The following is a 21,504-nucleotide window of genomic DNA, read 5'->3' as shown; positions in this document are numbered from 1 at the left end:
TTTTTTTTTTTTTTGAATCTTCTCTCTCTCTCAATGTTGTACATGTGTTTAGGGTTCCGAAATTGGTTTCTAGTTCATGTGTTTGGTTCTTCCTGTGATTTGCTTTAGCGAGAATTAAGTTTCAGTATAGCCCTTTGATGCTTTTATGTTTGATTGTTTAAATTCTTCTGTTGGTGCTAGATTAGATTGGTTACAGCGTAATGTTAGAAGATTGTTATCATAGGCATTGCTAAAAAACCTCCGGTTTCATGTCATCTAAGTTGAGGGAGTGTTTTGTCATAGGAAGACTTGTACCTTTGATTTTACTGTTTTGTTTTAATAGGAACGGGAGGAAATAACATATGAAGAACGCTGGAGAATGCTGCATATAGTGCTAGTCTTAAATGTTCTATGTGGAGAACAATATCTGGTGATCTACACTATTATAAAACGTAAGAGAAGACCATTGGCAGCTTTGTTAGTGATTTCACTTGGATAGATGACAATTTTAAAAATCTATAAGCTTGTTCATATTAGTACTCGCTATCATCTCCAAGACTTTAGGGGACAAGGAAAAGATCCTGCAAATGCAAATGAGTTGTTTAACCATCACACTCTAGCTTAATAGAGAGAATTGTTCTTTAAATAAGGAAACAAAATCTGTATACATTAATATAAAATTAAAAACTTAAACCGCTTATTTATAAACCCAAACCAATATATAATTTCATTCTAATTGTAAAATCTAAACCCTAACCATCTCATTTGTAAACCCAAACCGATATATAATTTCATTCTAATTGTAAAATCTGAACCCTAACCATCTCATTTGTAAACCCAAACCGATATATAATTTCGTTCTAATTGTAAAATCTAAACCCTAACCATCTCATTTGTAAACCCAAACCGACATATAATTTCGTTTTAATTGTAAAATCTAAACCTTAACCACTTCATTTGTAAACCCAAACCGACATATAATTTCGTTTTAATTGTAAAATCTAAACCCTAACCACTTCATTTGTAAACCCAAACCGACATATAATTTTGTTTGAATTGTAAAATCTAAACTCTAGTCACCTTATTTGTAAATCCAAACCGATACATCATTCATTCTAATTGTAAAATCTAAACCAAGTCAATATTTAGCTTTCCTTAAAAAAAAATATACAGAATTTGTTTCCTTAATCTGTTTTGCTTTTTAATTTTATTTTGATTTCTTTTTTTTTAATAAAATAATGAATAGAAGATTCTGATTGGTTGAAGAGGAAGAAGTGAACAAGAAGGTTCACTCATAAGTATTTTTCTTATAAATATTACCATTTTGAATTCAATTCACAAAGATCATGTAATGCGAGAATAGTTCGCAACAAGATGTCTCTATATATGTAAGTATGTAACTAGATTAATACCCGTGCTAGAGCACGGGTTGAAAATCATTTTATTTATATGGTAATTTTTATATAAAATATAATTTATGTGATTGTTTTTAAAAGTTTTTTTGGATAAACCTTTATTCAATAAAATCATATGATAAATATGATAGCTTGAAAAAACACACCTATTTTGTAAGTTTTAAACACACCTATAGGTGTCTTTAAAAACAAAATTGGTGCTTTAGCACGGGTTCTAATCTTAGCTCTAATACACCATGAATTTTTGTAGGGCTTAAAACGGTTTTGCATTGTAAACTGAGAAACTATTGTCATTTTTATATTTTTATGAATATGTATTCTGGTGAAATGAGATTTGCATGTTTTATATTGAAAGTTTAGAAGATTGTCGTTAAGATTTGATTTTTAATTTCAGAATAAGATCTTGGAGATGTGATCATCTTGTGTAGATTTTATTCTTTTTTTATGCTTCAGAGTATCTTTTTATTCTCTTTTAAAAACATATTAACAATGTTGTATAGCAATCAAATCTGCCGAAAATAAATTTGTAAGATTGTGATTTTAGATGTTTGGAAAGAATGTGGTGTAGCTTACAAATCTTCCGAAAATAAAGTTTGTACGGGATAATACAAATTCATTTAACAGTTTGGAATATATTCTCTAGCATGATTTTCGGAAACAATTAAGGTTGTAACCAGTTATTATTTTGTAACTAATTAATATATCATTTAATCTATAACCTATTTATAATTAACTTATAAAAATAATAAAGTCTACAAAATAATATTGTGTGTACTTTATTATATAGGGGATGTTTTCTCTTATAACTTATAGATTATAAGCTAAGTTTCTATTTCGGTTATCAGCTTTTTGATTATTTTTTAAACGGATGCATCTAATTTAGACATGGTTTTTTATTAATATAATTTAAGAGTTATACAAAAGTTAAAGATATTTTTTTAAAACGAGGGAGTAAGTTTTGATGACCCTTGTTAGTTTTGGTGAAACTAGATTACAAACACATACAAATAAAAAAAAATCCCAAACTATGTTACTTTTTCAATTTTGGGTAACATGTTTTTTTTTTGGGTGTTTCTCTTTCGTAGTTTTTTTTATCGACAATCTTCCTCTTTTCGAATAGAGCCGAAGTCAGTACTTTACAACTGTTTACTTTTACCAGTAAACATCTTTGTATTTGTTAGTATAAAGACCTAGGCCTCGAGACAACAGAAAACTTTTGTACCAAAAAAAAACTCAAAACTCCATCAAACAATTCGAAAGAATCAAATTTATTTAAAGAAAACTTCCTCTAAAACAATGGAATCCCAAAAAAGAATCTCCAAAAACCGTGTTTCATATCCTTAACTTAGAATCAGACGTTTTTTTTTTCAAATATGGATTAGCTAAAACTAGCGTCTCCTCTAACCTCTATATGTACCCATATCCACACATCTCACTTTTAAACAATAATCACCAACGGGAGGAAAATAAAAAGGAACAACAAAAATGAAGACATGTATGATAATCTTGTTGGTGATTTTTAGCATCTTGATTGCAGGAGGAGTTGAGGCTAACGGAACCAAGAGGAAATATCTGAATCTCAACCCATGTTCACGTCCTAATCCTCCACCAGGATGTCATCCTCACCATTCCCACCACAAACCCCGTGCCCCGGTTCACAAATATAGCCGTGGCTGCACCAAAATCAACCGATGCCGCCGACATCCGTAATGGCTGTCCTAAGCATGAGATCTAATGACATGTTTTACCTAACATATGCCACCACATAAGTCATATTATGTATGGCGTTGTATGTGTTTCAAAACATTTCACAGGATTAATCTTCAGTATTGGCGGTGACATGCTCACGGGGGTTTAATTTGAACTTTAATACATCCATGTGTCATATAGTAACAATTTTTTTTTTACGAAGCCAAATAATAATTTGGTATATACAATATATATCTATATATATATATATATTTTTTATTTAACAAAAATATGTAATGGTCTATTCCCACCCAAAAATATATATATATGTAATGGTCTACTATAACGAGGTATAAATTATTTGATATATTTTGTCTTCTTTTATTATTGAATCGAAATGTCTATTCTACATAGGTATTATTAGGTCGTTCTTAATAAAAAAGAACCCAAAATTCACAACATGAAGCTATTAATTAGAGACATAAGATTTTGTTTATTCTCATCTTCCAACTCAAGCATCAAATCTGTTAAAAAGCAATGAAAAGCTAATCATCTTTTTCTAAATTCATAAGCTAAGACTGGGTCTACTATAATTCAAAAGTATAAATTCAAGCTAATTCAGGTATACTGTGTATGTAACACCCGTGTAATAGTTTTTAACAATGAGTTTTATAACAAAAATGTATTGGCTCGCCTTTAAAAATTTTGAGTTTTTTTTTGAATAAAACCAAAACGGAACAAAGCAAAAATTGTATTAAACCGAACCGAAATACAGTTTTAACCGTAAATCAAGAAGGCTAAAAATCAGATACAGCTTAAATTAGCTTGAATTCATTGAATTTGACATTTTAGGAGATTGGTGGAATATTAATATTTTTTTTTAGAATTTAAAGACATTTGAGTGTAGTTTTAGGTGATTTGGTTATTTGTAAAGATTTTTAAAAGAACGTGATTTGGTAGAATTTTATGATTAAACTTTGGGTGATTTTAAGATATTTTCAAATAAAATAAAAAGAGATCAAGTCTTTCTTTCTATTTCAACGTCGTGACTTGTATTATGCTTGGAAGAGACGAGAGAATGTACAAGCTTAGTAATCCCACCAAGATGATCCATCATCCAAGCCTATATATCTAGTCCAAAAGCTGGCATCGTTGTCAAGACACCATTGACACCATTTCAAGAGAGCTCCCCTACTACTACTAGCTACATCAACTCTCAGTAAAGTAATTCAAAATTAAATTTTTAAAAGAAGTCAAAAATGTGACCTTAGAAACTTGAATATATTTATGGAATTGAAATCTCCCTTTGAAGCAGGTCAATACCAGCATTCCTCACGGTACCAAGATCATCATCACTATTTACTCATCTTCTCAAGCCAAGCATGACCATCCGGTTGAAGCATGAACACGGGCATGACGTGTCCCGTTGGCTCATCACACCTAGCATCATCCAACGCCTCGACAATAAGCTTCCCATGTGCATCTTCACACAAACGACCAACGAAGTAACTAAGTAAGTCGGATACATAAGCTTAGCTCTCCACACGCCTTCTGGTTCGCGCTTTTTTCTTCGGCGAGCATTTGCCTTGTCTTGGCCGAGATCATTTCCCCTTTCTTGGGCAACCTCTCGATCTTCACATATATGTCGGCTTGCACAGGTCGTACAACCACCAGAGGTGGTGCATGAGAGTCGACGACTAATTTAATTAGGGTTCTGATTCGCGGATGAATCAACGACATCAACAAGATTGAGCAACAACATCTTTGAGCTGCATGTTATCTAGCTATGATCAACTGGATTGGCTCCTATAAACAAATTTGAGATTTTTTGATAGAGCAAATCATCTTTTTGAAAGTAATAAGTATATATAATGGAAGAAAGAGAAATGGGTCTGAAAAAGACGGAGCCGAGAGCCCATTCGAATCTATGGCCTCAAACGAAGTCTAGGAGGGTTGATTCCAGCATAGGCAAGTCTTGGAGAAGAAGAAGACTTGCCTCTGCCGTAATCAATCCTCCTAGACTTCGTTTGAGGCCACAGATTCCAATGGGCTCCTGGATCTGTCTTTTTCAAACTCATTTCTTTTTCTCTGCTTATACTTATTACTTACAAAAAGATGATTTACTCTATCATTTTTTCTTCACCTTATGTATTTGAGAGAGAGAGACACACATACAGAGAGAAAGTGAGAAAGAGAGAGAGAGTACTTGCGAACGCAAGTTGCAGAGATGGAGGCAAAGTTTCTACAACTGATTACCTTTCAGACTCCCTTCTTTTTTCTCTTTAAATCCTTTTTTTATCTTCGAGGGTGTGATTTTGTGAATCATATTTTTCTACTAGAAATAGGAAAGAAATCTCCTAGAATCACTTTCAATAACTTTTTAAAAAGTTTATTTTGAATAACATAGGATATGAAATGAGATTTCTATCATTGATTAAATAACAAGAGATTTGATTATTATAAATTTCTAATTTTAAATGATTTCTGTATATTTCTGATTTAATAACACAAGATTTTAGAAGATTTTTAAAAATTATCAATTAAATAACAAGGAATTTTAATACTACAAAATCTTTTAAATATCAAGTTCGATACACTGTCCTAAGTTGTATTGATCTTTTTGCTTCAATCTTGAACCGGAGTTTTTATTATACAGTAAAACCTCTATAAATTAATAAGGTCGGAACCACGAAATTTTATTCATTTATAGAGGTTTTAATTTATCGATAAATTAATAATTATTAATTTATCGATAAAATAATAAAATATTAATTTATGAAGAGATTTTTTCAATTTCATATTTTTGACCATTTTTTTATTAAAAATAAAATACTTTGTTATAATTCACACTTTTATTAAATTATCTTAATTTATAATTTTGGCTATCGTAATATGATGGATGTCAATAGTTTACTTGATTATCCAGGTGAAAATGATAAATGTTTAGAAGTTCAATGTTTAGAATAAATCGTTGTTACTATCCTTCATGATGAAGTCCAAGAAGATATTGCGGTATCTTTAGAACCAATGATTTGTAAGGAAGCAACTATCGCGTCTAGTATGATCCACAATTTTTTGATGCAATGAGAAAGATTATAGATGAGCTCAAACAAGAATGCAAATTCGAGAATAAGCAAACAACAATAGTCATATTTCACTAAATTTTGATATATATATATATATATTTACTTTATATCATTATTAATTTATGATATTTATGGGATCATATTTTTACATAGGATTTCAAAAAAAAGTATTATGTTATTATTTTATCGAATTATGTCATTTTTTACACTGGTCCAACTTGGGACTAGAAAATTTTATTAATTTATAGTAAGTATTAATTTATAGAGGTTCTACTATAGAGATTTTGAGAGACGTGTCGGCATATTTTATGAAAGAAAAAAAAAGTCTATCTAAACCCTTAATTGTACCATTACATAATTTACACATTTACGTAAAATCGATCTCTGAGTATCCAATAATCAAAAGAAAATAAACCTCTTTTTTTTTTTTCTGGTCCACGATTCTGATTTTGGCCTCCCAAATGATTCAGATAATCTTACAAAACGGGCAATAAAATTAGTCAAAATACATAACTTAATTTCCTAATAATAAGGCCTTCATAACCCAAAGATTTGCATTTCAGATTTGTTACCAAAGAAATTAAAGAACCATCACCCACTCGTGTCTCAACTTTATTCGTTGATCAGATCAGAAGAAATATATATATACAATCACCACGTCATCGACCGCATGCCCTCGTCGTGTCTCCGCTTACTCAACAAAACGTATCCTTAACTTTCACGGACGTCGCATAAAAGCTCTGACAAAACACACAACACAACCGAGGGAGAGAGATTTGTAATAATCGAAAAAAAAAACAAAAATCATGGGGAAGACGAGAGGTGTATCCGCCGTGAACGTGGTTTTCGGGTGGCTAAGAAAACAATCGAACAAGGTTAAGATAGCTTTAGGAATTACCATCTCTTTGATCCTCGTCGTGCTTTTGAAATTCACCGTTCATAATGACAATCACTTTTTTATCGCATCCGAGCTCATCCACGCCACCGGAATCTTGATCCTCATCTACAAACTCGCCAAAAGACTTGCTCCGGTAATCTCTATAATCAATCTCTATCGTTTTATCATAAAGAGTCTATGTCATTTATATTGTCACAATGTTGTGGAATCTTATAAGCTTTTTTTTGGTTTGGCTAGTGAACATTTATGTTTATATTGTGTCAATAATGTTGTGGAATCATATACGTTCGTATTGGTTTTGGCTGATAACAAAATTGTGATTAATTAGGTCTTTCTTTAAAGTCTCAAGAAGTGACAGCAATATTTCTTGCTGTGAGATTGATATGTAGCATAAACTTCGAAGGTGATATCCATACAGTACTCGATTTCGCCACCTTGGCTTCGACGTTATGGGTCATTTATATGATTCGATACAAGCTGAAAGCATCTTACACCAAGACTCTCGACAATTGCCACAATTACTATGTGGTAATGCTTTGATTTAAAGAGTGTGAAAATGTTGTTTGTTATTCGATTCTCTCTAGATGATTTCGTAATATATGTTTCTCGCTTTTAATGTCTGCCTACCAGCTTGTACCATCGGCTATCCTTGCTTTTGTTATTCACCCGAGTACGAGTTATCCTTACGTCCACCGTATCTTGTGGGCGTTTTGCGTTTACACGGAATCTGTCTCTGTTCTGCCTCAGCTTCGATTGATGCAAAATGCTCAGGTCAGATGCTTTTGACATATCTATGTATGTTTTAATTGTTTTTGATCAATGTATAGTTAGCAGTTTAACCAATTATAATGGTCTTGTGGCTGAGTATTAACTTCGTCACGTTGGTTGATAGATCGAGTTACACTCAGTTCACTTCTATGTTGGCCATTGTAGACGTTTTAAGTGGCAAGAAAATTTGGTTTCTTGCAAGCCTCGGATTAGTCTAGACTTTAGGCCAATGTAGACATTTTAAGTGGTAACAAAACCTTGTTTTCTACAAGTCTCTCGGGATTTAGTTCCAAAACTTATCCGTTTATAAAAATATCAAGCTTAACATTTTCTAGAACAATCATTTCAGATCATAGAGCCTTTCACAGCTCATTACGTTTTCGCTTTAGGAATCGCTAGATTCTTGGCATGCGCTCATTGGCTTATCCAGGTAAACTTCTTTTTTTTTTTTTTTTTCCCTTAAATCTATAATTAAGCTTTCGTGCCTAATCAAGTTTCTAGAGAGACTAATGTGGTCTGAAAAATGTAGGTCTTTGAGACTCGAGGACATTACCTATGGCTGATTGGAGCTGGTTACTTTTGGTTCCCGGCAGCTCTAATAGCTGAGATCGTTCAAACCTTCATCCTTGCCGACTTCTGCTACTATTATGTCAAAAGGTAATCGATTCGATCGTGCAAAAACTATCAAAGTCGTCTTTGGCAATGTCCTTGATGTGGATCTTAATATACTCTTTATTATTATATGTTTGCAGTGTTATGGAAGGTCAGCTTGTACTGAAGATGCCGGTTTAGATATATAACTTACAAATGAACAGAAAACATTTTGTTTGTTTTAATTTTTCAACTTAAGCTTACCCTTTAAGCCAAAGTAGATGCTCAAGAAAATAACCTAGAAAGGTTTCTTTCTTCCATTTCATGCTTTTTTTGTTTGTTTAAGAATCTTTTAGATAAGTTAATCATGGAGATGGGAGTACACCAAAATGGTCTTTTCTTTCAAAACTATCTTTTACTCACATTTGTGAAGAGTGTGGAGTGTAAAGTCGAATATTAGTTGAGATTGTACAACGACGTTTTAACCACCAGATTAATGATCTTTGACAACAACAACAAAAACAAAAAAGCAAAAAATTGATTTAACCTCGTCAAAACAAAAGAAAAACTAGTTTTAAAAATATTAAATATGTACGCATTTATTTTTCAAAATGTCAAATATTTCAACAAAATACAAAATACAGTAAAATCTCTATAAATTAAAAAAAAATCTCAACCAAAAAAATATCAATACTATAATATATTATTAATATATTCTGAAATCTGATTTAGGATTAAAAAATTTATTAATGTATTATCGAGGTAATTTATCAAGTTAATTTTAAGATATATATTTTTTCTTACTTTAACTTACAAATAAGTGAATGACCCAAAAAAAAATAAAAAAAACATGGGGAGGAAGAAGAATTATCTGGTACGCACAAGTAGCCAAAGTACAAAACTAACAAAATACATAAACTCTACAAAAGCCACTTTTTTTATTTTTTTCTACAGCTTTTTTTTTTTTTGTTCTCACGTCGCTCCCTCTCTCTCTCTCTCTCTCGTTTTAGATTCAGCTGTAAAACCCTAAGTAGAGCGCCATAGCCAAGCGAGCTTCCTCTGTGAGAGAGAGAAGCGAACAAGAAGATCCTCGCTCGATTTTTTCCCGGTTAATCGTCAGTTTTTTTTTTCTTCTTCAAGGTAAACTCTATTTTTCCTTCTCTGGCCTTCTGTTTCTTCACCGGAAACTTCTCCGAGCAGTGTCGCACTTCTCCACTCTGTTCTTTTACTTGATCGATTTTGATTCTACACTGTTTTAGTGCTTAGATCGGTTCTTTGTTTACTCGGATTTGTGCTTTGCTTTGCTTTGCTTTGTATCTTCGCATTTAGTGGTTTAGCCCCAGTTGTAGCGAACTGATAACAAAGACGATGTGGATCTTAATTGAATTTTGTATCTAGATCAGAGATCTCTCTTGTATCAGTTTTTGTTTTGCGTCTTTAGAAGATGAGATTGAAATGGAGTTACTGATTTGTAAGGTGGTGATTTTGATTTTGATTGCAGGGGAAAAAAAAAAGTAGGCTATGGCGATGTTAGGGGCACCGCAAGTTCCAACACCTGCTTGTACTCCAGATATTGTATGATTTAGTTTTTTAATTAGCAGATGCAATTGTGTTACCTTGTGTTGTTTTTATGAAATGTTTCAGTTACCTAGAAGTACATTGTTGTTTTTGTGTGTGTTTATAGGTTGGGAATGCATTTGTGCATCAGTATTATCACATACTGCATCAATCTCCTGAGCATGTTCACAGATTTTACCAGGAGATTAGCAAGTTAGGCCGTCCTGAAGAGAACGGTATAATGAGCATCACTTCTACCTTGCAAGTGAGTATACTGTATTATTTAGCTCTTTCTTTGCATTCTTGAAACCAAATGTGTTTTTTGCCAACCTTGTGGAAACATTAATTGTTACCAAAGTTCTATTTGAAATTGTGCTGAGTATGTATATATATCTTGGGCAGGCTATTGACAAGAAGATAATGGCACTTTGTTATGGTGTAATCAGTGCTGAGATAGCAACTGTGGACACACAAGAATCTTATGGCGGTGGTGTTCTTGTACTGGTCACTGGTTATTTGACGGGGAAAGACTGTGTCAGGAGGACGTTTAGTCAGACCTTCTTCCTTGCTCCACAAGAGACTGGATACTTTGTCTTGAATGATATGCTCCGATACATTGATGAAGCTGCAATCCTACATGGTAATCAGATTCCAGTGAACAACATCCAAGTTCCTGTCAACACTTACCAGGGTGAGTTGAACCTAGCTTTTGTATTAGCCTCGTTCAAATCAATAAATTCTAAGTTGTTTTTCTTTTAATTAGACTATGGTTTTTATAAGATTGTAAATATTCTTGTGCCTTAGACACCGCTGCTGTGAAAGACACTCCGAATGACCTTGTTCAGGAGAAATATGTCCTAGAGAAACATGCTGTTAAGCAAACCGAGGTGTTGTCCAAGAGCATTAATGGGCCTGAAGTGTTCACTCCCTCTGAAGATGAACAAGTATCAGCTACAGAAGAAACTCCGGCGCCTGAAATAGTTCATGAAGCTCCTATTGAAGTGCAGAAGGGTGGAGAATCTGATTCTAGGACTGGCGAAGTTCCAAAGAGATCTTATGCATCCATTGTAAGAAACATACATTTGGGTTGTATAATATCTCCTCTTGGTCAAGCTGATGTGATGTTTGGCTTCTCTACCCTCATGATTTGATGTCATTTATTTTTGTAACCATGATATGTAGGTGAAGGTTATGAAAGAGAATACTGCACCAATGTCTGCTTCGAGAACCCCAACAAAGGCGGAACCAAAGAAACAAGAAGAGCAAGCAATTCATATCCCTCTACCAACACCATTGTCTGAGAAATCAGATTCAGGAGCAAATGTAGCTGTGAATGAGAATGATCAAGATAGTGAAAGAGGTAAATGCGTTTTTCTGGCTCATAATGGTAAGCATGCTCAACTGCAAATCTTTCTCATTTCTTGTCTCTGTAACAGCTCTAGGTCCATCCATCTATCTAAAGGGCTTGCCCCTTGACGCAACACCAGCCTTGCTTGAGGACGAGTTCCAGAAATTTGGACTCATAAGGACCAATGGAATTCAAGTGAGAAGCCAGAAGGTTAGAGAGTCCATCTTTATTACTTCTTAACAGTTATAATAGTTAGTAATGTGCAGAGTAATTATTCTTTTGAGTATTGTGCGTTACAGGGATTCTGTTTTGGTTTTGTTGAGTTTGAATCCGCAAGTTCCATGCAAAGCGCTATTGAGGTAAGAACAAACGGTATTACTTCTGAACTTTTCAAGGCTCTGAACATTCTAGGCTAACTAAACTGTTATGGGATTTGCCAACAGGCATCACCTGTCATACTCAATGGGCACAAAGTAATTGTGGAGGAAAAGCGTTCTACTGCAAGAGGCAAGTTTGCTTAAATTTTTGACAGATGAGCTCTCAGGATCTTAAGACATCTATTTACCATTCGTTGTTGAAACAGGGAACTATAGAGGGCGTTCGTCGTTTGGTGTAAACACAGTCTACAGAAACGAAGGGGGAAGGGGTCGTGGGAGCTTTGTAGGTGGAAGAGGGGGATATGGCCGGACTGATTTCAACGGGTATGGTAATAACAGGGGAAACAATAGAGGAGGTTATGGAAAGCGAGCAAATGGTGACAATGGTGGGTTCCCGAGGGCCAATGGTAACAACGGACGTGTAAGACGCGGAGGTGGTGGAATTGATGCTAATAGAGCTACTAAACCCGTGGATGATGCTCCTCATGTGTCTGTTACTGCGTAAATGTGCTTTTGAAACAAGAAGCCCCATTGGTTTTAGAGAGTTTAGGCGGTAGATCTATGGCAACAAAAAAAAAACACTATTATTCTCTTTTCACTGTGCCCCCATTTTGTTAATTGGAGTCAGAAATTTGAGAGCAAGAGAGAGAGTTTCGTCGGTTCTTGCTTGTCTATTTTTTCTTACTGCTAATGAAATCTCTTTCTTCATCTGGCTAATTCTAAGCTTACTGATTCAGAAAATGTAGCAAATCTTCTCGAGAGACTGATTATAATTCATAAGAGATGTTCAATTAGACAGTAATGAAACTCATAATACGATGTCATAGAAGCTAAAACAGCATAATGATGAAACATTATAATATATTTAAGCATTGAGCCTTTGATATAGGTTGTCATAGAGTAACGACAGCTATGAACAAAATACAGTATTCTAAACCCCCAAAAATATATGTATAAATAAACACACAAAAATAACTAAGTTAAAACATAAAACGAAGTAACGCAACGCATGCTTTCAGATTTTGATGGTAAATAAAACTTTCAGAGGCCGAAATTGCAAGCCTGAACAAATTCGAGGTCATAGTCGACGTGTTTGGTCCAAAGTGGTCGAAACTGGTTCATAGCTATGTCCAGCCACGGCTTCATGTTACCGTTGAAGTGTACCACTGCAGCGTTGCGAATCTCATCCATGCTAATGCTCGGATTGTAACCCAGCCCAAGCACATGCCATGATTTGTCCAACGGCTTTGTGGTCGAGTAAAACGTGATCAGTCCCGGTGGTAACGTTCCCAGTTTCCATAGAGCCCTGTTCTCGTTCTGCAGCAATTCAAATAAAACACAACACAAAGTCAAAAACATAACACAACGCAATCGCATGGTCAAATGGCGAAAACAAACATCAGAAAAGTTACCAGATTTTGCCAGTAGTGATACTCTTCTGTGCACTTCTCTCTTCTCCAAGCATCAAGATCAAAGAAGTTCATTCCATAAGCCCACGCACATGCTTTGGGATTAAACTTCTCTTTGATCAAAGGATGTGAGAAATTCATGTACTGAGCATACCGATGGAACGACCCAAAACAAGTCTCTACAGCTCCATTCACTTTCCCATCCATATCAATCTCCCACAGCCCCGTTAAATCCTTCTGCACAACCACATCGTCGTCCAAAAACAGAATCCTGTGTAGTTTCGGATACATCTCGGGTAAATAAAACCTCAAGTGATTCAATATAGACAAATACTTGGGATTCCTGAACTTCATATTCGTTGTATCCTTCGTCGCATTCTCCAGCTTATTCTCGAAATAAAACTTCTGAAGATTAGCAGACTCCAACTGCTTCAACACAGGCACATAAGAAGAGTTCAAAAAAGTATAGTCCTCAACAGCTTTCACTTCCACATGAGCTCCTTTATACTCCTTGAGTTTAAACATAACCTGCATAGCCCCAAGATTCATCTTATCAGTCACGACATGAAACACATGCTTCCACGGCTCCTTAGCGTTCTTCACAGCAGAGTTGACAACCACTGAGGCCGCAATCACATTATCCGAAAAGATAGCGTAATGGTAAAGATTCGGATCTTCGAGCTCAGCTGGTCTATCTTTGCCTTCATCAGTATACTTCTCAGGATGAGCAATCCTCTCTTCCATCAACCTCATGGCAAGACAATGCAACCCTTTCGGTATCGATTTCGCAGCGATCAAACTCGAAAACGCACCTTGCTTCTTAGCATTAGTTAACTGTTCGTTAACCGCGAAAATCGTATCTTTCAGCTTCTGGATCTTCAGCTGATTATCAAAGGACTCTTTAGCTTCAGCAATCACTTGACGAGTCATCTTGATCCGTTCCTTGACTTCTTTCTCAAACTGCCTAAGCACAGATTCTTCAATGGAAGCTCCATCAGAATCATACAAAGCTCGGTACGTCGGCTTGTTGATCAGATCCGTGTAGTTCCTGGAGAGATCAGCGAAGATCCTAACGAGCTTCGAATTCTCGAGTTTAAGCTTCCTCGCGTACGAAGCATAAGCTAGCGCTAATGAACGGTGGTCATCAGCTTGTTTCCGGATCTGAATCAACCGTGGCCTAAGCGGATCCGATTTGATATCCAACATGGATCTTCTCATAGATCCGACTCCATTAGAGTACTCCACACCCTAAAAACTCCACACAAAAAAATCAATCACAAATCTACAATTCAATCTCAAATCCAGCTTTTGAAAACGAATTGTTCGGGGAAGATTTGATAAGAGAGAGAGAGAACTTACGGGAAGAAGGAGATCAGATGAATCGTTAGATTCGGAAGCGAAGAAGAAAGAGAGAGTGAAGAAGAGGAAGAGTGCGATAGTGGCGGCGAAAGCTGTGAGTCTGATTCTGACTCCGTTAATCGCCGGAGATCCGCCGCCGCGTAAGAGTCGGTGGTGATTAGCCATTGGTGGGAAGGACGAGAGAGCACTTCACAGTTTCATTCAATATATCAATTATAGAGCTATTAATGGAGTGAGTATCTCTCACTAATCGTGTACGCGGCCAAACCAAAAAAATGTCGGTAGTAGTAACCATTATTTTCAACTTTTAAAAAATATTTATTTTAGGTGTAACAATTATATTAAAATAGTTTTGACTTATAACTTTGTAATAAATTTGCCTAGTAGTTCTACCAAAAAAAATAAAAAATAAAAAATTTGCCTAGTAGTGTGATTTTATATCAGATCTGAGATTCAATCTGTGTTGTTAAGTACCTAACAAAATGGGAACAAGATTGAATATAATTATACAACTTTTTTGACATTAGATTGCTGAATTCAGACTATGCAACTATAGATTATCTCACTTATAAAATGCTACAAGCTGGGATAAAATAACCACCGAACAGAACAAAAATTTCGATTTGGGTCGGCTTCGATTCTGTCAGCTAAACCGATCGACAGGATTTTAATTTTTTGGTTCGGCTACCCATGAATTTTGGTTCGGTTTGGTTCAAAGCAATCAGTTTTTCGGGTATATGTTTTTCTTAATAACCGGATTGTACCAAAACTAGACTAGTTTTCAAACTGAATTTAACTTATACAAAATAACTAGATTTTTTATTAATTAAATCGATTAAATTCAGTTTTAAAAATTAAAAATCTAAATTAACCTATAACCAAACCAAACCGACCAAATTTATGTTGTCTAATATTCTTGGTTAACCGAAACAACAGATCCAAATAACCGAAGTCCCAACCCTTCAATGGTAATGAAAATATACAACAAGTTTTACAATTTACACTTTTAAGAAAAATAATACAAAATTATATATTATAGATTTTCGTTTCATTTGACCTGAATTAACTTCTGCATATAGAACTTGCTCAAAACTATGGAAACTTACAAAATCATAACTATAAGTCTATATCTAGTTACTTATATATATATTTTTTATAGATCGAAATTATATATCAATACAAAGTTTATATTCATCGCCTTTTCAAGCTTTCTTGGAATGTTTGTTAGCATTGTAAAAACGTCCAATGCCTTTGAAAGCCTTGGATAGTTTGAGAAGGTTAGGTCTCGCAATTCCTAAATGCATCTTCCCTGTTGAGAACTTCAAAGCCTGTAAGCAACAAAGCTGCTGATGATCAATCACATCATCATCTTCCTCCTCTACTATTACTTCCTTCTCTATGCTCTTTGTCTTCATCATCGACTTTGTCTTCTTCTTGAGCTTCTTCTTATCTTCTTCAGTTTGATGTTTCTTCTCTGTTTGTGTCTCGTAAGTCTCCCACAGCTGATCCATGCCTTGTCCAACGTCAGCATTGTGTCGTTCTTCGAAGAGCTTGCAAGCCAATGTTCTCCTCCATTCTTTCTCTTTCCTCATTGATCCAAAGCTTTGGAGAGAAACATTGTCTTCTTCTTCTTCCTTTTTAGTGATCACTTCGTTTCTCTTCCCTTCTCCGAGAAAATCGCTAAGTTTTGGGAAATCATAACTTTCATGATTACTATCACCGACAAGGTCAACTTTTTGAGCCTTGGATTCTTCTTTTGTCGGCTCTTCTTCATTATCGAGGACAACGTCTCTTTTTGGTTTGACTTTATGTTCTTCTTCTTCTTCCTTTTCACATTTCTTGGTTTCTTCTTCTTTGTCCAAATCAATCACATCCTCAAACTTCAACGGTTTGATCTCAACGTGCTCCTCACGGGTCTCATCGGTCAAAGCTTCCGGCACCGTGCTCTCATGGCTACAGAATTTGTCAACAAACGTCAATTCATTCGAACACATCTCATTCTCGGACGCAGGTAATTCCATTGAGCAAGCCTCAACAACCATCTTATACGCTTCCAACTCCTCCAAGGACTTAAAACCCTCGTCGTCATTGACCTCAAACTTGTGTTCCAAGACACTTCCAAGCTTTTTACAAAAGGAAAAAAGGAAGCTTGGTTGTGTTTCTAGTGATTCAGAGTCAGGACAAGTGTCTTGAACATGCAAAGTACTGAGCAAGGCGAGAAGCAAGAGTGTGGTAGTTACAAAAAGTGGTGAAAGAAAAGAGAGAATCTTGAAGATGTAAGGTGAAAAGAAGAGCAAGTAAGAGAAATAGAAAGGGTGTGAGAGGATGAAGGAGCAAAGGAGATGAAAGTAAGAGAGGAGAAGAGAAGAGAAACCAATCTTCTTCCTATTTGGAGTCTCTTCTTGAGATGACAAGGCAAATTCAGACATGTTTGCAGCGAACCTTGGTGATTGGATGATATCAATGGCGACAAAGAAGGTTAAGAAGAACTAGCCAAGTTTTTTTTTCTTTTCTTTTGCTTTGCTCTGTCAAGAAGTGGCGTGACTATAAGAAAGAGATATGAGAGAGTGAGAAATGACAAGAAGAAAAAAAGAGAAAGCAACTTTTGAAAGTTACCTTTCCTTTCACCTGTTTGGCCATTTCAATAACCACCACCATTGCCTTTTTCATTTGCTCGGTCTAAATGTTTCTTACCTTGACCCAAAAAAAAAAGAACCCATCATCAACAGATTTATCAAGAACAATTACAATAAGTTCCAGTGTTCTGAATTGTGATCAAGTCCTAAGTAACATAAATTATCAAAGTTATGAACAGAGTTATCTTCAGTTCCATTGATAATGTCAAATGCAAGAGCCTAATTAACCAAACCGTCCTTATTCAATGTTATGAGTGTACTAGCGAACAACACATTCAATTATCTTTATCCTTAAATTAAAACACCATCAATCACGGAGATAGTTAGTTCATACTAATAACTCAAACCAAAGAGAGTAGTACTCTTAGTGGTTGCATATGGGAAAAACATAATGGGTACTCAAGTGTAGTTCATTATTAGTTCTTTTGTCTCTTCACTTTTTCTTTTCTACTTCTTCTAAATGGACCCATAATGGTTTTCTTCTTTTTCAGTCTCTTTTGTCCTTAAAAACTTACTTTCTACTAGCCGAGAGGTATCTTGAGAAGACTTGGTTCCAACTTTTCTCTTTTTATATCTCGTTTCTCTCTCCAATTATCCACTGTGATCACAAATTTAGTAAAAGCAAAATGGTTAGAGAGAGTGAGAGAGTGAGTGAAACTTAAGCAATATTGGAATATCTCATGGTCCGATGATCAATAGTACTACATAGTGAAAAGATTCTTGTTTTTTAGTTCTCAACATCTACCAACATATATGTAATGGCCTGTATTACGTAAATATTGTATTGTAAGCACGCATTACTAGTCATCGTTTTAATCTCCAAGATTAGAGAATCCCCCATTTTTTTTTTTTTTTTGGCAAACAGAGAATCCCCCATATGTTAGATCATTGCCACTAATACCGAATATAAGCAAACTTAAAAGTTAGCCATTGTCAGTTTGACTAGGCTTTCCAATATACAGAACAATAATTATGTATATTCCTCTGCTATAAACACTAGAAGAGCCATGAGGAAGGAACCATTTCCACGTATTCCCGTGAAATGGATTAGCCACGTAAAAATTTGAGTATCGAGTTGGAAAGAATCAATCCAAAATGCTAACAATTAACCTCAAAAATCAAATTGACTCACATAGAAGAGATATTTTGTTGAAGAAACCGTCCGTCGTTTTATATAAAAATCCACTTTTTTAAAAAGCCTTTAAACATGTATATAAAAACTTAAACAAAATTTCTACTAATAACAAAAATTTTACCGATAACAAAAATTTTGATGTCCTAATCCATTGCTTCAGTTGCTTGACATGTTTCACATGCCTGAATCCGCAACATAGAATCGTAGTAACTCTTTCTTTCGGTGCTCAAACTTATGGATCAAGAAAAAAGAGATGTAAGACTAAAGAGCCTAGAGATCATCAAGTGTTGCATTAATAACAAGACACAACTTTTGAAATGTAATGTACATGGTTCTTAGATATGAGTGTTAAAAAATATGAAGAATTGCAAGTTTTGATTTATGGATACAAAAATCTTGCGGAAAACGTAGATTCGTCAATTTTGATTTCCATTGCTTGCAAACACAATCTGTGTTTGAAGTGTTGATAAAAATCACACACACAAAAAAAAAGAATTAAAAATAAACAAACCCAATAAAAACACGTAGGGGCGAATGTCTATTTAGAAACATCTGGGGAACGAAATGAAATTTATAGCATCTTGCAGGATCAGTTCTTAATTACAAAAGAGTAATGACCGGGTCCGGGTTTAGGGTTCAATCTCGGGTTTATATCAACCCGAATCAAAATACACCGTAACATTGAGAAATTGGAGTCGTCTCCTAAGTTCCGTGGCGTCACAAAAATGGCGTCGGGTGATCGGAAATCCCCAGAAGAACGAACGACTAAGCCGTTGTCTCCTCCGACTCCGATCGTGCAGCAAAATGGAACTCCGACGAGGCGTGTGCTGGTCACTTCCCTTTTAGCAGGTTTTCGCATTAACAATCACTTGCTTCTTCGTCTTTCTCTGGGTTTATTGTTACATTTTTGTTCGAACGACTAGGGTTTATGAGTGTACACACCTTTTAAAAAGACGCATTTGTGATTTTGGTTGCACAAATTTGATGTTTCCATAAGTATAATATTACTTTGAAGTTCGCTTTACAAGCTTGTTGTGAATGGAGGAATCCATCAATTTCATTGCTTATGAGTTAGGAAGATGACAACCTTTGGCTTGGTTTTGATTAGTTATTGGAAGATCATAATATAAGTCATAACTGTTACTGAGATGTTGTAAAAACGTTGTGTGGTGTATAGAGAGTTCAATAGTTTGATGACCAGAGCCTTTGGGGTTTTTGGGTTGGTTATTCTATAGCTTAGTTATTGTGTTGTCTGAGAAGATGTTCATGTGCAGGTGTTATTGGAGGAGGAGCTGGTTTAGTGTCTAAACACCGGAAAGCTCATCCAAATATTCCTACTGTTTACGCTACTAATTGTGCTATTGTCGCCGGTTGCTATTGCGGTACCTTATTTTCTTCTGATGTTCTTTTCCATATGGTGCTCTCAAGATTGAAACCGTGGACTGTAATGTCATATTACATTAACATTTGTTTGATTGTTGGTTTTGGTAGGAGCTCGTGAGTTTGTGAGAATAACTCGAAGATCAGAGCACGATGATTTAATGAACTCAGCTATTGGAGGACTTTTCAGTGGTGCTTTGCTTGGACGACTTCAAGGTTTGTGATCTTTATGAATTTCCATAGTCCCTGAAGATTCAGCTGTGTTAATAATACTCTCAACTAGTCTACCATGAGAGTGCTATTTCCTGTTACAGTAAGAGATCAGAACATAATAACTCTGCCGTCTGAATCAATTAGAATGAATCTTTCATGAATACCTCTTTTACTCTTTAAGTTGTTAAGCCTGGGAACTGACATGCTTTTTACGATTGTGCCCTCTCCTCGCTAAATTGTTAATCTCCAAGACCATGACTCCTGTGACCCTTAATTTTATTTCCACTCTTTTGGTGTATCACAGGAGGTCCTCAGGGTGCGATACGCTACTCTCTAATTTTTGCAGCTGTGGGCACAGCATTTGATTACGCTTCCCTTAAAGCAAAACCAATGTTAGAGAGCTACCGTAACATGGAGTCATTCAAGTTACCTGAATGGTCTCCTATTAGAATCCTCGACGAAGAAGCCTTAGCAAAGAAGAAAGCTCAGGAAGAGAAGATATTCCCTGAAAGAGTCCTGGGCAAATTGAACAAGGAATAGTCTTTGACCAACTTAGATTATTTCTTTTCTTCTGAGGTTTGCATTCTTGTTTCTGGGTTTTGCTGTTTCGTGAGAGTAATTCTAGACCTTTTAGATGAGACTTGAGGAGGATTTTGTTTCCTTTTTTTTTGAGTTTCCTCAGGGGAAAAAAACTTTCTTTAGACACAAGAAAACGTCGTTAGTTGTATTCTGACCTACTACCGACTACCGTAAGCGTATTGATATACTTATGGCAAATAAATGTAAATTTGGCAAAGTATTGGAAGGCTTAAGCTTCATATTGTTGAAAAGTTTGGGTGTTTTCTGTATTCATAATTATGTCACACTATTTTGTCTTTATAAACATAATGGCTACTTCAACTTTTATTACTTTTTGGGAGCATGTTTGTGAAGATTTGAGACTTTTCTTTGATTAACATAGGTGATCCAGATTAAGTCCAACTAAATGGATGGATAAACCAACCCATCGCTAGGTTGTCAGCCTTCACGCTACCACATGTCCAAGTTTTTATGTTCTAGAAATTACTACAGTTGCAATTTATGGTTTGTTTTTGGTGAACGTTCTAGACTACACAGATCGATATATCTACTTTTTTAAATCCGTTGGTGAATTTTCCGACTCCGACATAGTAGGTGCATAGTGGGTTAGAAGTAGATATACTAAAACGTGAGTTGTTATGAATTATGCACTATTAGTGGATGCGTATGAGAATGAGCAAACCTGAAAAAAAAAAAAAAAATCTCAACAACACATGTGGACAAGAAAAAGTCTTCAACCTCGTTTGCAAAAACAAAGTCACATGATTAAACCGAGAAGACACGTGCTTGCTTTTGAGCTATATTACAAAAACAGAGCACCACAACAAACAACAACACTAGCCAGCCAGACTTTTTAATTTAACACATTCATCTTTGACAATTGTCCCCAACAATGGCAAGCAATGGCAAAACCGTAATTTCAGACTCCACCAAGTGGCAAATTTAAAAGTCGTACTTTCTTCACCTTTCGCCTCGGACCCATCGGAGGAGATTCACATTCACAGTGTTTTGAAATCGAAAAAAACAGAACCTTCATCTTCTCTATTGCTTCTTTCAATTTTTTTCCAAAAAAAAAAAAAAAAAAA

General features: G+C 35.2%; 5 protein-coding genes and 1 pseudogene across 5 annotated transcripts; 4 read left to right on the top strand and 2 right to left on the bottom strand.

Moving 5' to 3' along the window:
• On the top strand, nt 2,841-3,315 carry LOC104789991 (protein RALF-like 25). The gene has a single exon (XM_010515676.1). It carries the CDS (start codon nt 2,880-2,882, stop codon nt 3,102-3,104), a length of 225 nt encoding a protein of 74 aa, XP_010513978.1. The 5' UTR covers nt 2,841-2,879; the 3' UTR covers nt 3,105-3,315.
• Nucleotides 6,950-8,746, top strand: LOC104789981 (annotated as a pseudogene).
• On the top strand, nt 9,376-12,425 carry LOC104789973 (putative G3BP-like protein). The gene is made up of 10 exons (XM_010515659.1): nt 9,376-9,566; nt 9,928-10,001; nt 10,111-10,248; nt 10,386-10,674; nt 10,788-11,050; nt 11,166-11,343; nt 11,420-11,541; nt 11,631-11,690; nt 11,775-11,838; nt 11,915-12,425. Exons 2-10 carry the CDS (start codon nt 9,948-9,950, stop codon nt 12,211-12,213), a joined length of 1,467 nt encoding a protein of 488 aa, XP_010513961.1. The 5' UTR covers nt 9,376-9,566; nt 9,928-9,947; the 3' UTR covers nt 12,214-12,425.
• On the bottom strand, nt 12,553-14,720 carry LOC104789964 (galacturonosyltransferase 8). The gene is made up of 3 exons (XM_010515650.2): nt 14,477-14,720; nt 13,121-14,365; nt 12,553-13,025 (listed from the first exon to the last, which is right to left on the bottom strand). The coding sequence occupies exons 1-3, from the start codon at nt 14,639-14,641 to the stop codon at nt 12,750-12,752; spliced, it is 1,686 nt and encodes a 561-aa protein (XP_010513952.1). The 5' UTR covers nt 14,642-14,720; the 3' UTR covers nt 12,553-12,749.
• On the bottom strand, nt 15,594-17,348 carry LOC104789959 (vicilin-like seed storage protein At2g18540). The gene has a single exon (XM_019228025.1). The coding sequence runs from the start codon at nt 16,903-16,905 to the stop codon at nt 15,679-15,681; it is 1,227 nt and encodes a 408-aa protein (XP_019083570.1). The 5' UTR covers nt 16,906-17,348; the 3' UTR covers nt 15,594-15,678.
• LOC104789952 lies at nt 18,913-20,688 on the top strand. Its single transcript, XM_010515625.2, has 4 exons — nt 18,913-19,096; nt 19,522-19,629; nt 19,739-19,843; nt 20,145-20,688. The coding sequence occupies exons 1-4, from the start codon at nt 18,973-18,975 to the stop codon at nt 20,378-20,380; spliced, it is 573 nt and encodes a 190-aa protein (XP_010513927.1). The 5' UTR covers nt 18,913-18,972; the 3' UTR covers nt 20,381-20,688.

Source organism: Camelina sativa, chromosome 1 (assembly GCF_000633955.1).
Source record: "Camelina sativa cultivar DH55 chromosome 1, Cs, whole genome shotgun sequence".
Classification (NCBI taxonomy): domain Eukaryota; kingdom Viridiplantae; phylum Streptophyta; class Magnoliopsida; order Brassicales; family Brassicaceae; genus Camelina; species Camelina sativa.
This window is presented reverse-complemented; position numbering and strand designations above follow the sequence as displayed.